This window comes from Ambystoma mexicanum, chromosome 5p (genome assembly GCF_040938575.1).
Source record: "Ambystoma mexicanum isolate Mex_15411 chromosome 5p, UKY_AmexF1_1, whole genome shotgun sequence".
NCBI classification, from domain to species: domain Eukaryota; kingdom Metazoa; phylum Chordata; class Amphibia; order Caudata; family Ambystomatidae; genus Ambystoma; species Ambystoma mexicanum.
Window position 1 is genome coordinate 698,728,331 of NC_090930.1, and position 16,959 is coordinate 698,745,289.

Sequence of the window (16,959 nt, forward strand, 5' to 3'; positions counted from 1 at the left end):
CCCTCATGACTGGGGCAGTTTACGTTTTTCCTGTGGAGAAATCGCCGTCACGGCGGTTTTCCAGGTGCTCATCGGTCCCATTTTAAACACCCAGCGGCTGGACGCTGGCAGGTCCATCATCAGATGAAAAGAGGCGCCGCCTTTCCATATGTCGGGAACAGCAAGCGCAAGGACGTTTCCAGCGCTCAATGAGCGGGAGGCTTTAGGACCCAGTGCAGAATACTCCGCGTCCCTCTCGCTTCTTTCTGCAATTCTCTCCCTCTCCTTTTCATGCCGAGGTGAAGATTAAGAAATGCCCAACTTTTCCTGCTCTTTCCAGAAGCATCCGAAGGAGAAGACTGAACAGAAGTAGCAGGGGTCGAAGGCAACCCAAGAGCAGGAGCCCAGGCGGGAGCTTGCCCAAAATAGGTGGGGCGACGCGGGATTCCCAGCATCCGCGCATTGAAGCGCGCGGCATCTCTTACTGACTCCATCCCACACCTGTCTGGTGCGCGGCGAGCGGGCTGGGCTGCACGGAAGGGTGTGCGCTTGTTCACAATCTATCGAGCAGGCAACGTGGGTGCTCGGCAGCTCAAGGGCACGCGGCACTGCCACACTGACAGAAACCGAAACAGGGCATCAATGAAGTTGCATGGACGGAACCAAACAAACAGGATACTGGATTGCCTTTCTGCGTCCCTGGGGGTGAATTCCACTGAGGTGTTTGCTGGTCCGCAGAGTGCTCCCTGATATTGTTCCGGTGTCAAATCATACGGTATTTGCTATCAAAACCGGGGTTCAGGAGACGCTTAGTCCTTGACCCTCAGAAAAAGGATCACCGGGAGGCTGATTTACACGATGCACCCAATCTAACCATCTCATACATTAATACAGTTAACACTTCTAATGACGCGTGCTTGTAGATGTTGAAAGGGGATTTGAGGAAGACTGTCTGGATCGTGTGCCTAAAATGCCTGGGAAAGTTCTGCTGTTCTACCTGGCGATGTGCCCTGCCCTGCAGATAAGGTGAGCAAAGTTCCAGCGGGTTGACTTCCCTAACTTCTCGCAGCAACAGTTTTCGGTTCGCGTCTTCTGCCAGTGTGTGTGTGTGTGTGTGTGCGTCTGCCGCACGCTCGCGTATCTGAGGGGGAGATGTGCAGCCAGTGCTCGTGCTGCAGTATGGGCTGCCTGTTGCATGCTAAGGGGCCGATGGGAAAGGGGGCCGAAGCAGCCTGGGCAAACCAGGGCTTCAGAATCGATTATTGCCGACGTCCAACGGTGTGTGGGGTGCAACATTTGTAAAGTGCCGAACTGAGGTGCACGCGAAGCAGTTGGCTCACTAAATAATTAATCGTGATGGCTTTGGTTATTTCTGCTTAAGATGCGCCTTTATGTATCCAGAGATCCAGGAATTCACAGACAGTGGTTTTATGAAATCGAAACACGTATTTTAAAGAGTACGCATTATCGGTAGAATGATATTGCCGTCTGTTTAAGTGTTCGCGTGGTCATTTGCTTAGACGACTATTGATTTGTCTATTAGATGTCAATTGAAAACCCAACATCCTTTGGCCGTTTTCCATCGTCAACCTCAGGACTTTGATGTTTGCTGTGACAGGCGAGCCGTTATCCCGACAGGGCTCGTGAAAGCACACATGGGGACAGCCGCTGAATGCCCGCATAGAAATTGCCGAGCAGCTGCAGCTGTGAACGTTGCCATGCTCGCCGTCCCGTATCTGTGCAGAGCTGGCACGGCTGCCTGTAAGCAGCTCCTCCTCTACAGGGCTCCCGCTGCCTCTTTATAGTCAGCTGGCGAGGACTGCCTGCCCTCTCGGGGATGCTGACGGAGGGCTGTGCCTTTAAGTGCTCCGCAGCCCCAAACGCACCAGCTTCATCGGCCAGTCTATATTGCGTGTGGTCTCTATTTCTCTTTGCTCCATGTCACCTTTTCATTTAAGCTCATGTCTGTCCTAGTCAACCCTGTATCCACCTGTCTTTTTGCACATTCAGTCACCATTCGTATTGGCTGACATCATTTCAGTTTAGGGCAAATGTCCAGCACTGTCGCATTTCATTCACATCCGCTCCATCGTAGCACTTTTCGAAATCCCTGTCAGAAAGAGGAAATGGCACGCTGCACGGGCCAGGATGGAAGGACAAAGAGTATATGTGACATCAATATATGGCATCAAAGCCGGTCAGATAGCACAGCGAGTAGAGCGCTCGCTTTGACATCAGTGCAGAGCCTGCTGATGCAGATTCGAATCCCGGCAGGACCAAACTCAGCCTTTCATCCTTCCGAGGTCAATAAATGAGCACTACACAACGTGGAAATAAGCAGCGCTCAGATGCCCGAGGGTTCGTAGCCCTATATAAAAAAATAAAAAATGCCAGCGTAAAACTAATTTTCATGTTTCTAAAATAACATTAACAAAAATCACGAGGTCTGATTCACATCTATGTGCAGCCATTGCTATTGTAAAACACATTTTCGTGCTGCTTGTGCCCCAAACAATAGTCATTTCTCACTAATATATACGCCAGCATTACCACTGTAAAACCCATGTTCATGCTGCTTGTGACCGTTGCAAGGTCTGTCTCAGCAAAATTCCCCCACTCTTCCCTCTTTTCAGACTAGTCACTCGCGACAGAATTCATAAGATTTTTCTTAATAATACATTCCAGACGCACCAAAAGAATGCATTTTTCCATGATTCCAAGTTTGTATTTGTCACTCTCACTGACACTCCATGTGACTGTCCGTTTTGAGTACTTAACCACAGTTGCCCCACATTGCGGAGATCCCCAGTAACACGACAGCCTTCTCATTGGCTTTTCATCACACAGGATACTCATTCACACAAGTTGCCCTTTGGCATGTTTCAGTCGCCTTATTGCCAGGCATACTGGAAAAGTTATGCGTGACGGGTCTGGGGGCCGGAGGGTTTCTTTTGCTAGGCTTTGTTGGCATTCGCCACAGCGGCAGTGGCGGTGCCATGTCTCACAATGGCATTGCACAGGGAAAGGACAGGGGGTGCCCCACTGATGAACGACTGGGAGGGCACCTTTACTTGTTTGCACATGGGCTTCATTAGAGGTAGCAGTAAATCCAGCCTGAGCAGATAGACTTGGAATACACCTCAGTGTGGCCGATATAACGTGTTTGTGTGTAGTAGGTGCAATGGGATTGGATGTACTTTATGCGTTTTTGTGGACGCACGGTGTCCATCCATACCGTTAAAGCATTTCCACTGAATGCACGCGCACTGGCTCGAGTGCAAGGAGTGGAAAACCCCACACCGCTTCTTCAGAACTTCTTTTCTAGCGTCTGTTCCCGGGGTTAATGGCTGCACGTGAGAAGGCAGACGTCAGTCAGGAGAGCACAATAGCCAGGGCACGCCGGTGGTAGATTGCATACACTGTGTGAGCTACGGGGAGCTGGCCATGTGCGCCTCCCCAATCCCACTGCAGAAGCAATTTGGGGGCACGAGCTGACATGATGGTACAGGTGTATGGAGGTAATACACACGAGGTCTCAAAGTACAGAGGTTCCATGCGGTCCCCAGTGCACTGCACCGATTGGCATAAGGAGCAAATAGGCTGGTTTCGGCATTCCACAACACACAGAAACGGATGCTCGAGCTGACAATCCCTTTATCGATGTATTTATGTATTGCACTCTCGTTCTGGAGCTGGAGTCTTCGCATTGTTATTGTTCCTGGGGATGTTTACACCGAAAACATGAAGTGAACAGTGGATTCGAGCTAGACATGATATGTGGGCGTGGCTGGTGGTGGATTTTTAACGTGGTAGAGCATAGTCGTTTTCCCGGATTTTTTCAGATCCAGAAAGCGCAGTGAGCGATCTCGAAACAACTCGGCGCCATTCTAGAGTGTTCGACCCTCAATGACATTTGTTTAAGACGAGGGCTCAAAATTATACAGTTTACATCACACACTTTGAACATGTGTTTCAGTCGGGGCAGAACACATAGCACATTGCTATAACTGCCAAAGTCACCCACAAAGCATTTAGCAAAACATTTTCATGTTCATCCAGAAGGGTATATGTGACATCAATATATGGCATCAAACCCGGTCAGATAGCACAGCGAGTAGAGCGCTCGCGTTGACATCAGTGCAGAGCCTGCTGATGCAGATCCGAATCCCGGCAGGACCAAACTCAGCCTTTCATCCTTCCGAGGTCAATAAATGAGCACTACACAACGTGGAAATAAGCAGCGCTCAGATGCCCGAGGGTTCGTAGCGCCATATTAAAAAATAAAAAATGCCAGCGTAAAACTAATTTTCATGTTTCTAAACTAAAATAACATTAACAAAAATCACGAGGTCTGATTCACATCTATGTGCAGCCATTGCTATTGTAAAACACATTTTCGTGCTGCTTGTGCCCCAAACAATAGTCATTTCTCACTAATATATACGCCAGCATTACCACTGTAAAACCCATGTTCATGCTGCTTGTGACCGTTGCAAGGTCTGTCTCAGCAAAATTCCCCCACTCTTCCCTCTTTTCAGACTAGTCACTCGCGACAGAATTCATAAGATTTTTCTTAATAATACATTCCAGACGCACCAAAAGAATGCATTTTTCCATGATTCCAAGTTTGTATTTGTCACTCTCACTGACACTCCATGTGACTGTCCGTTTTGAGTACTTAACCACAGTTGCCCCACATTGCGGAGATCCCCAGTGCCCTCCATGTGCAGTTATGTCCCAATTTCCCCTCAGTGCTGAGCTATTCTCACAAACGCCCCTCAGGTATGAGTTCTGCCCCACTTAACACACAGTGCCCACTTCTGCCCCCATTCCGCCAGAAGGGATGTATTCTGTCACTATTTGCCCCCATAGTGACCAGTTTAGCACTCACTACTGAGTTCTATCTCCAGTTATCCCCTCAGTACTGAGTTTTGCCCCATTTGCCTTTCTGTACTGAGTTCTATGTTATTTACGACTTGGTGTTGAGTTCGGCCCCATTTAACCCCTAGGGATGAGTTCTCCCCAGATTGTCCCTCAATGCGTACTTCTGCCATAATTTGTCTAAAGGTGCCTAGGTGTGCCACTGTTTGCCATTCAGTGCTGAGTTTGACCACCATTAACATCTCAGTGCACCCCTGTTTCTCTCCTTGTACCCAGATCTGCCTCCACGTGTCACCAAGTACAAAGTTCTACACCCAACTACACCTCAATCCTGAGTTGTGACCCCATTGCCCTCCTACTGATGGGGTCGCCCTAATTAGCCCCTCAGTGCTGTGTTCTTTGCCATCTTCCCCTCAATGATGAGTTCTTCCCCCATATGAACCTGAGTGTCCACCAGTGCTGGCTTTTCGACCATGTGTCTGTCATTGCCTAGTTCTGCCCTTATTGCCCCCTACGCGGCAAGTCATGTCCAGTGTTCCTATCACAGCCCCCAGCAATGTGTCATGCCCCCACCATCTCACTGAACCTTCCCCTCCAGAACAGACACAACTACACATATAAGCACACACGAACATACATGAGACACACACAAACAAACATTTGTTGAAAATGTACTTGTTTTTTTGACTAATCCCCTGACTCCACTCTTCTATAAATCCTGAAGCTTGAACAAGACACCGGGAGGAATGTTGATAGACCCTCCTTTCCCTATATCACACCTGGTCCCATACGATGCTTGCTATGAGTACTTCAATTGGAGTCCCAGTGTGCACTGTTCTATACATGCTTGGCTTCTGAACTTGACGCCTCCTGCGGCCTAAGCTCACTAGTACTACCGTGTGCCTGTGGGCACGGAGGCCGTCTGAGGTCCTCATTTGAGACATCGCCCTCTTTCACTCACCTCTTGGTAGGGGCATTTGTCCATGGAAGCTTAACAAGACATAATATGCAGAGCACTTCCCTGACAGGTGTACTGATAATGGGATAATCTGCTCCTGCAGCATAGTGCAAGATGAGCCGGGAGTATCTGTATCATGATGTAAGATACGCAGCACGCCGAGGGTCTGCATAACACATTACAGTGCAGCAAAATGCAGCAGCATTTTACAATTTGACATTTCAAAATGGATCAATGTCAGTTTTTCGGAATGGTAACATATGTCCCTCTTGCGCCATCCATGTGTGTGTGGACACATATAGGAAGTATATGAAGAGATGGGTAGCAGCCAGCCATATAATGCTCAATGTCCCTGCCCCCACTCACCTCTGCAGCCATCTCTACCTGGGGCTGCAGGGGAGAAGGGGGGAGTGCCCAGATGTAAATGCATTCTTGTGGAAGAGCAGGCATGTGCAAATTGTATGTGCAACATAGAGTGTTGCTGAGGTGGAGCTCAGACAAGAGGATCAACTTTCATCTTAAATGTGGAGCCTGCCTCTCTCCATGCCACCTCTTCACCACGGAGCACTGCCATAACCCTTACCCCATTTGGCAATCTCTCCTTCCTCCTCATGTGAGTGAATGCATGGTGGCAGAAGGGATCATGGCTATGATGGTGCTGAACAGCTTGAACAAATAAAGGACCAATCTCTTCAGCTGTGTCCTTATATTTTGTGGTCCTGGCAGTGTAGGAAATCATATGGTGTAACATGCTCTCCCAGGCATGTGCTCTGATCTACATCCACTCACCACCCCAGCATCATGGTTGAAATTAAATGTTGAATAAGCTGTGTGATCTCTGACTCTGGAACATAGAACTCTTGTCCTGGAATACAGGCCATGGCCTTTCTCACAGAAAACAGTATCACCCAGAAATTTCACTTTGATTCCCGGCCCTGGCAAATCAAAGGTGTGAATAGTTTGCAAGGGAAGTTGCTCTGACCTAATAAGAGTAAGCAAAAGGCTGGCTGAAATTATTAGACGCACGTTTAAGACCTTAATTTAAGATTTAATTCTGTCACCCACAAATCCTCAAACTTTCAGAAAATTAGATATGTAGCTCCTATTTTCTCTAATTTATTAAGGTTTAGGCCTATGTATGTGTTACAATGCCAAATGACTCTTTTTGCTTGTGCATATTATTGTGGAATTAAATATGAATTTTGCCAAGGGACATTCTGTGATTTAACACCCTCTCTTGTACAATCCCACCCCAACATTGTGTGACAAGAAACAGGCCATATTTTAATGTATAGTATTCTTTATTTTGATGGAAGTCAAAGGCGGTCTTCTAACTTGTTACTAGGGAAGTAACCATAGTATAAATTATCCTGCACCTGGCTTTCAAAGGCTGGATGTTCTATTTAATGTTAGCAATATATGGATTGTTCCTTGGGAATTATAATCTTGTGTTGTCTCTGAAACACCCAGACCCTCCTTAATTTCTCTGTAGCCTTGGCTGGGTCTGCATAGCTACTATATGAGCTCTGCATGGATCTGTGCTTCTGTGAATTCAGCAGTTTCAGGTCTTGTGAAGCTTTGAGAAGCATTGAGACCTATCATTTACTTGGACCCCTGTTGCACCTTAATTTTGGAAAACATTGCTGCCCCTTACTGTCGCATTTCTATGTTTGTGAACGGTATAAACATGTTGTTTATGTTGCATTCAGTTTATATATTGCTCATGTTAGTATTCCTCATATCTAAATGGTTGCAATTATTATTCTTCATGTATGAGTACACATTTAACCCAGTGGTCTTGTTGTTCATGGTGAATGAATATCTGCTTTGTGTCTAATGACCGCACATGTGTGGTTTCACTGTGAATTTGTACATTCTCACCCTCTTTAGTCGAGACCATGTTCCTATCCGGCTGTACCTGTCTGAGATATGGATGGTACGGCTGCCTTGGTGAGTAATGTTTCTCACTTGTGTGATATAGGTGCAGGGGAGGGGCAAAAGACATGGATGACGTATTCGTGGCCCTCTCAACAGTCCCCCCTCAGGTCGAGTCCTTGATGACACCCTCATTCATACCCTCCCCCACAAAAGGTATTTTGGGGGTCCATATCCCTCCAGGTGCTTACACTTCATATGTGTTTGTCCACACTCCAGGTCATATAGCAGCACTCCCCAATGTAATTGCATTATACCCATCATCCAATGTAATCACTTGTGTCTTGGGGATAAGTACATTTTGTTCCCAGAGGAATAATAGGGTTCTCCATTACCTGGATCTGATGTAGGCTGTCTGTTTATGTGTGCTGATGAACATGAGTATTACAGTTTATAACTATTTCAATTCCAACTGCCCCCTTTGCAGCAGTTTTGCAACCTTTTATAGCTATTCTTAAAAGACAGAAGCTGGTAGTATGAATCTATGGCTATTAGTATCTTAAATGCATTAGCTAGCCAGGTGGTTATCCAACAGAACAGGTAAGTAACTATACATCCTTTTCGGTTTCATCCACCTCCTTCACCATCTTTGTGTGTAATTCTGTTAAGATGATTATGGTCTTTGTGAGTGTTCCATTTTCCCCATTGTGGGTTCCTATATATGTGCAGCAAGAAGGCCCACTGATTGCACACTCGCCACGCTCCATGGGCGTTATTAGATCGAGGACATACCAATTCTTCAGGGTCATAAGCATTATGGCCTTCAGCTCCTCCTTTATGGCATGGAAGCTTTTTACAGTTGCATTTATTGTTTGCAGCAACTCCCATCTGGTTATTTGTAACCATTGTGCTTTTTTTGATGCCTGTAAACTGGGAGTAAAGAAGGACGTAAAGAACGTGGCTGTTCTGAACAACTTATGCTCATCTGGTATGTCGTTAATGGCCTGATTTGGCAAAAAATCATTTCCCCTTTTACTGCATTTAAGGGTGAGGGACCTTTTTGTTTCTTAAGTGTGCGTTCATTCGGGGGAAGTTACTAATTTGTACTTCACCCTGGGGTACTACTAGAGCTGGTGTACTTCATTAGAACTAGGGAACATATGCCTCCCCATTCAGGGGCAATTCAGGGGAAATTGCATATAAACCTTGGAGCCACAAGCCCAATTGTGGTACATCAGCACTGCTGTGCCTACTTTAATGCCTTGTACATCAAAAATGCATCCGCACACAGTGTTTTTTACAACTTGTACTGTACCATTATTTTGAAGCACAGGGTAACATTTTCCAGGGATAGTATTTGTATTGACCACCCTCGTTATTCACCCGGGTGAGTAATTTTGTTATTTTTAGGCCGTTTGTTGATACATACTTTATTTGCATTTAGTACAACCTCCTCAACTGCTGCAAGAGTGCAAGTGATTTGCACACCACCAATCCTTCAGCCCATCCTTCAGGCGTAAATACAGTTCCTTATATTTGTAACTGGCCCCTTTCCCAACATCCAGCTATCTATTTCCCATTCTTATTGTTGCACTGCAGCATTGTGTTTTCTTCTATTCTAATCTCTGCTCTGTTTGTCTCAGATGGCATATATGCATATATTGTATCACCTTGTGCTGTGTCTCAGCCTTTTTCATAGTCTTCAACCGTTGTTTGTAATTATCCTACTGTGGGGATTTTGCTTTGTTCACCGATACTAGAGAAGCTGTCTGACCCTTAAATTGTCCTCTGGTTATGCAAAGTTAGGGAATGTGCTGTGTCTGGGGGTCCGTCTGTTGCTATAAAAACTCTGGACCCGCTCAAGGCATGCAGAGTGGATAAGAGAGTACACATAACAGCTCTATTCAGACGTCTCTCTCTCGCTACTCGAATGTTCTGATACCACAAATTATTAGGGACTTGGACGGAATTGGTAATACACGTGTTCATGTGCTCAAAGTCATTCTCTACATTTCATTTAGTCTCTTCATCTGTTTAGTTAGTAGAGGGAATTCTTGGGTTATCATTTAAGTTGACATGGTGATGAGAGTTATGTTGCTCTTTACTGGTTTGGCTACATTATACAGGGCCACTACTCTAAGTGCCACGAGGATAATAAAATAAAGGGTACAGCATGGAAAATATTTTGCTATGAGCATTATTGCTAATCTGCCTACCATTTGCAAATAATGACGAGTGTTATTTGTTCTATGTGCCAAAAGCAATCATCTAACAGTATTGAAACATGCCATTCATTTCACCCACAGAAAGGTCTTTTCAGTCTCTTCAAAAAGTCAGTATTTACCAGAAAAATTGCATTAGAATTGCAAGAAAACCTCATTCCAAAATAAAATAGGCCTTCACATTGAATAATGCCACTGTGAGGCTGACGTTCCACTCTCCTAGAAAATTCATTAAAGTTTTTGCAAATCCTTACATTGTATGGTTATGCTATAAGTCTTATTTGTTCCTGATCTTGTGAAAATGGAATTCTGGGCAGGTCCCATGCTCGGCCTTTCAGTTCCTCATAGAAAGACAACTAAGGAAGTCTACTTAAAAATGCCTCTTAGGTCATCATCCCTACTGAAGAATGTCTGTTGTTCCTTGACAATACTGTTCAGACATGTTAGTGTTGGCTGAGAAGTGAACATCATAGCAGGTTGCCTTTGTTAATTTTAAAGCACAATCCCATTCCCTCTCAATACATATGCCGGAGTACTCCTTTTGTGAAAGGGATGTACAGTGTGTGTCAAGTTGATCAACCTTTGTTTTTTGTGCTGGAAAACATAGGTTAGTACTGGATTGTCTCGCTGTGGATAGTTGTTTTTTGTGGATTGTCTGGAAATGTGTTCTGTTCAAGTATGTGTTCCTGTATTTATGTTTCTTGTATACATCTGTTTCTACGTGTCCATTCCTTCCATCAGAAATAGTGGTGTCTAGGAAGTGTACACCTGCCACAAAGTGCTCCCTGGTGAACTTACAGCAAAGGCGGAAGCCTTTGAGTTTTTCATGGAATTGTGTAAGTGGATATTGCCCTCCTGCCTGACACAAGAAATTGTCATTAATATCATGTTAGTGGTTTCTAACATTGATGTTGCAAGAACTCCTGCTCGAGTTCTATTATGAAAAGGTAGCATTCCTAGGTGGCACTTTTTACCTAATGGCCATTCTGGTTGTTTTTTTGTAAGTGTCTTCCATTTCCTCAAAAGTTGCGAGTGATTATGAATCTCATGAACTCTGTGATGACCCTAAGTGGGCTGTTTATATCAGTTGTCTCTGTGAGCAACACACCTTTCTTTGCAGGAATAAACTGAGAGAAGCAGCTACTGAGGAAATGTCTACTACTTTAAAGCCACTTAATGCACACTGGATAGTTATTTCACCATGCAAATCCAAATCATCCCAGTATGTAAAGCGTGACTATTTGATGCTGTTCCTATACATTTATTACGTGGAGCATAGATTGGAGGGATAGTTTTGATGGACTGCTCTGCAATCATTACAAGAGGAGCAATATTAAAGGAAGCATTGTCATTTAGCAATATGTTGAGTATGTTCTTGGCTCTCATCTTTGGGGCTCGTGTGATGTGTGTGCCTTTTTTTTCTTTGCTTTTTTCTTTGTGCTTATATAGCGCTACAACCAGATATACAAGTGTTTCAGCTGATATCTTTGAGTGTCACAAGTGCCCCACTTGAAATTAAAAAACACCATATTTTTCACTGATATAAAGAGTTCTTTTAAATATTCTTGTGAGAACGGGACAACAACATGCTAGAAAAGATAACATAATGTAGTGTAGAGAATGTTTGTTTCAAGCTATATCTGGGAAAAATGCAAGTGCAGCATTTGAGAACTTTTAAAGTTTGTGGTGCTTGACATAATGTTTGTTTTTAAGGTGGTTTCATCATCTCAGAAATATAAATGATGTATAAATCGTGCATGAGCAGTTTTGCTTGTTTCCAATAGTGATTTCTTTTAATAGCAGGGAAAGTATTGTGTGCTTGCTAGAAAATCGCACTAAATTCTCACAGTAAATCACTGTGGTGTTTTCTCGAGAGAACAAGTAGGCGATCACAAAAAACCTTTACAAAATATATTCTAAAATGTACCAAATATCGCACACATTTTCATCACAGTTTTTAGCTGGCTACAAGCGGCCACTGGTCCATAGGAAAACATTTATTAATGCGTAAACCTAGAAAGATACAGATAATATTGAATATGACGTCTGCAAAAATATGAAAAGACATTTTTTTAGTACTTTAGGTGGTGTGATGGAAAGCCTAACAAAATCCTTGTAATTAAGTGAAAAAAACGTTTGGTAAAAGCAAGTTGAGTTGAAACTATTTACTTTATTTCACTCTCACTGCCATTCCATGTGGATGTCTGTTTTGAGTACATAACCACAGTTGCCCCACATTGCTGAGATCTGCCACCCCATTGCCTTCCATGTGCACTTATGTCCCAATTTCCCCTCAGTGATGTGCTATTCTCACAAACGCCCCTCAGGTATGAGTTCTGCCCCCACCTAACACACAGTGTCCACTTCTGCCCCCATTCCGCCAGAAGGGCTGTGTTCTGTCACTATTTGCCCCCATAGTGACCAGTTTTGCAGCCATTTGCCACTCACCACTGAGTTCTATCTCCATTTATCCCCTCAGTACTGAGATTTTCCCCATGTTCATTTCTGTACTGAGTTCCATGTCATTTACCCCTCGGTGCTGAATTCGTCCCCAAATGTCCCTCAATGCGTACTTCTGACATCATTTGTCTAAAGGTTCTTAGGTCTGCCACTGTTTGCCATTCAGTGCTGAGTTTGACCACCAGTTACATCTCAGTGCCCCCCAGTTTCCCTCCTTGTGCCCAGATCTGCCTCCATGTGTCACCCAGTACAATGTTCTACACCCAACTACACCTCAATGCTGAGTTGTGACCCCATTGCCGCCCTCCTACAGATGGGGTCGCCCTAATTAGCCCCTGAGGGCTGTGCTCTTTGCCATTTTCCCCTCAATGATGAGTTTGTCCCGCATATGAACCTGAGTGTCCATCAGTGCTGGGTTTTCGACCATGTGTCTGTCATTGCCTAGTTCTACCCTTATTGCCCCCTACACTGCAAGTCATGTCCAGTGTTCCTCTCACAGCCCCCAGCAATGTGCCATGCCTCCACCATCTCACTGAATCTGCCCCTCCAGAACAGACACAACCACATATATAAGCACACACGAACATACAACATGTGACAGACAGAAACACAATTTTGTTGAAAATGTACTTGTTTTTCTGGCTAATCCCCTGACTCCACTCTTCTACAAATCCTGGAGCTTGAACAAGACACCGGGAGGAATGTTAATTGACCCTCCTTTCCCTTTATCACACCTGATCCCATACGATGCTTGCTATGAATACTCCAATTGGAGTGCCAGTGTGCACTATTCTATACATGCTGGGCTTCTGAATTTGACGCCTCCTATGGCCTAGGATCACTAGCCCTACCTTGTGCCAGTGGAGGCCTCTGAGGGCCTCATTTGAGACTTCGTCCTCTTTCACGCAACTCTTGGTAGGGACATTTGTCCATGGAACTGTGACGAGACATGATATGCAGAGAACTTCCCTGACAGGTGTACTGATATGATATGCTATGATAGGTTATTTATAACATGCTTAATACCCAGAGGTCTCTAAGCACGGACTCGGGGATCGAACCTGTGTTGCTTCATGTGGTCTTAGTTACAGGGCGAACACGTTGCCGCTGAACTATCCCCCCCGAGACAAGTGGGATAGTGGGATAATCTGCTCCTGCAGAATAGTGTAAGATGAGACGTAAGACAAGCAGCACACCGGGGGTCTGCATAAAACATTAGAGTGCAGCAGAATGCAGCAGCATTATACAATTTGACATTTCAAAATGGAACAATATGCCAGCATTTCGGAATGGTAATATATGTCCCTCTTGCGCCATCCATATATACCATCCATATATACCATCCATATATGTGTGGACCTGAGTATAGGAAGAGATGGGTAGCAACCAACCATATAATGCTCAATGTCCCTGCGCCCACTCACCTCTGCGTCATCTCTACCTCGGTGCTACAGGGGAGAAGGGGAGTGCCCAGATGTAAATGCATTCTTGTGGAAGAGCAGGCATGTGCAAATTTTATGTGCAACATTGAGTGTTGCTGAGAGAAGAGGATCAACTTTCATTTTATATGTGAAGCCTGCCTCTCTCCATGCCACCTCTTCACCATAGAGCACTGCTATAATCCTTACCCCATTTGGCCATCTCTCCTTCCTCCTCATGTGAGTGAATACATGGTGGCAGAATGGATCATGGCTATGATGGTGTTGAGGAGCTTGTACAATTAAGGGAGCAACCTTCAGCTTTGTCCCTCTATTTTGTGGTCCTGGCAGTGTAGGAAATCATATGGTGTAACATGCCCTCCCACGCATGTGCTCTGATCTGCATCCACTCATCACCCCAGCATCACGTTTGAAATGAATGTTTGCATAGGCTTTGTGATCTCTGACTCCGGAACATAGAACTCTTGTCCTGGAACACCAAGCGATTATAAGTGGAAGGACAGGCCCTGGTCTTTCTCACACAAAACAGCATCACTCAGCAATGTAACTTTGATTCCCGGCCCTGGAAAATCAAAGGTGTGAATAGCTCGCAAGGGATGTTGATCTGACCTAATAAGAGTAAGAAAATGGCTGGCTGAAATTATTAGACGCACGTTTAAGACCTTAATTTAAGATTGAATTTTGTCATCCAAAAATCCTCAAACTTTCAGAAAATGAGATATGAAGCTCATATTTTGTCTGATTTATTAAGGTTTTGGCCTATCTATGTGTTACAATGCCAAATGATTCTTTTTGCATGTGCATATTATTGTGGATTTGAAATATTAATTGTGATAAGGGACATTCTATGATTTAACAACCCCTCTTGTACAATCCCACCCCAGAATTTTGTGAAATGAAACAGGCTATAGTATAGTATTCTTTATGTTGATGGAAGTCAAAGGCGGTCTTCTAACTTGTTACTAGGGAAGTAACCATAGTATAAATTATCCTGCACCTGGCTTTCAAAGGCTGGATGTTCTTTTTAATCTTAGCAATATATGGCTTGTGCCTTGGAAATTATTATCTCGTGTTGTCTCTGAGCCACCCAGACACTCCTTATTTTCTCTGTAGCTTTGGCTGGGTCTGCATAGCTACTATATGAGCTCTGCATGGATCTGTGTTTCTGTGAATTCAGCAGTTTCAGTTCTTGTGAAGCTTTGAGACCTTTCATTTACTTGGATGCGTGCTGCAGCTTCAATTTTGGAAAAAAAATGCTGCCCCTTACTGTCGCATTTCTATGTTTGTGAACTGTATACACATGATGTTTATGTTGCGTTCAGTTTATATATCGCTCATGTTAGTATTCCTCATATCTAAATGGATGCAATTAATATTCTTCATGTATGAGTACACATTTGACCCAGTGGTCTTGTTGTTCATGGTGAATGCATGTCTGCTTTGTGTTTAATGACCGCACATGTGTGGTTTCACTGTGAGTTTGTACATTCTCACCATCTTTAGTTTAGACCATGTTCATATTCTGCTGTACCTGTCTGAGATATGGGTGGTAAGGCTACCGTAGTGAGTAATATTTCTCACTTGTGTGATATTGGTGAGGGGGAGGGGAAGGAGGTATGGATGATGTATTTGTCTCCCACTCAACAGTCCCCCTCTGGTCGAGTCCTTGACTACACCCTTATTCATACCCTCCCCACTTAATGGATTTTGGGGGTCCATATTTAAGTCACCCCCCTCAAGGTGCCTACACGTCTTATGTGTTCATCCACACTCCAGGTGATATAGGTAGCAGCACTACCCATTGTAATTGTGTATACCCATCATACGATGTAATCACTAGGGTCTTGGGGATAAGTACATTTTGATCCTGGAAGAATAATAGGGCTCTCCTTTACCTGGATCTGAGATAGGTTGTCTTTTTTGTGTGTTAATGAACAAGAACATTATAGTTTATAACTATTTCAATTCCAACTGCCCCTTTTGCAGCTGTTTTGCAATCGTTTATTGCTATTCATAAAACACAGAAGGCCAGTAGTGTGAATACTACTATGGCTATTAGTATCTTAAATGCATTAGCTAGCCAGGTGCGTATCCAAGAGAAGGTTTAAGTAACCAAACATCATTGTTGGGTTCATCCACCTCCTCCACCATCTTTGTGTGTAATTATGTTGAGATTATTACAGTCTTTGTGAGAGTTCCATTTTCCTCATACTGGGCACATATAAATGTGCAGCAAGAAGGCCCACTGATTGCACACTCCCCACCCTCCATGGCCGTTATTAGATGGAGGACATACCAATTCTTCAGGGTCATAAGCATTATGGCCCTCAGCTCCTCCTTTATGGCATTGAAGCCTTTCACAGTTGCATTTATTGTTTGCAGCAACTCCCATCTAGTTATTTGTAACCATTTATGCCTGTAAACTGGGAGTAAAGAAGGACGTAAAGAACTTGGCTGTCCTTCAGAACAACTTATGCTCATCTGTTATGTCGTTATAGGTCTGGTTTGGCCAAAAAATAATTTCCCCTTTCACTGCATTTAAGGGTGAGGGACCTTTTGTTTCTTAACTGTGCATTAATTTGGAGGAAGGTACCAATTTGTACTTCACCATGGGGTTCTACTAGCTGGTGTACTTCATTAGTACTAGGGAACATTTGCCTCCCCAATTCAGGGGAGATTGCATGTATGCCTTGGAGACACAAGCCCAATAGTGGTCCATCAGCACTGCTGTGCCTACTTTAATGCCTGGTACATCAAAAATGCGTCCGCACCCAGTTTTCTTTCCAACTTCTACCATTACTTCGAATCACAGTTTAGGATTTTTCAGGGATAGTATTTGTATTGACCCCCCTCATTATTCATCCGGTGAGTAATTCTGTGATTTTATGCCGTTTGTTGATACATACTTTATTTGCCTTTGGCACAATCTCCTCGACTGCTGCAGGAGTGCCAGTGTCTTGCACAGCACCAATCCCTTGGCCCATCCTTCATGTGTAAATACAGTTCCTTATATTTGTAACTGGCCCCTTTCCAACATTCAGGTATTTCTTTCCCTTTCTTATTGTGTTACTGCAGCGTTTTGTTTTCTTCTATTCTAATCACTGCTCTGTCTCAGATGGCATATTATGTATCACCTTGTGCTGTG

At 44.2% G+C, this 16,959-nt stretch overlaps 1 protein-coding gene across 1 annotated transcript in view; it reads left to right on the top strand.

Annotated features, from left to right (window-relative positions):
- The first annotated feature begins 214 nt into the window (after positions 1–214).
- The window catches only part of LOC138481142 (gamma-aminobutyric acid receptor subunit gamma-4), a 2,457,252-nt gene continuing 2,440,507 nt past the window's right edge, over positions 215–16,959 (top strand). Inside the window, exon 1 of the mRNA XM_069613069.1 lies at positions 215–1,005. Within this exon, the coding sequence (XP_069469170.1) occupies positions 950–1,005 (56 nt within the window). The 5' untranslated portion in view covers positions 215–949. The remainder of the gene's footprint in view (positions 1,006–16,959) is intronic.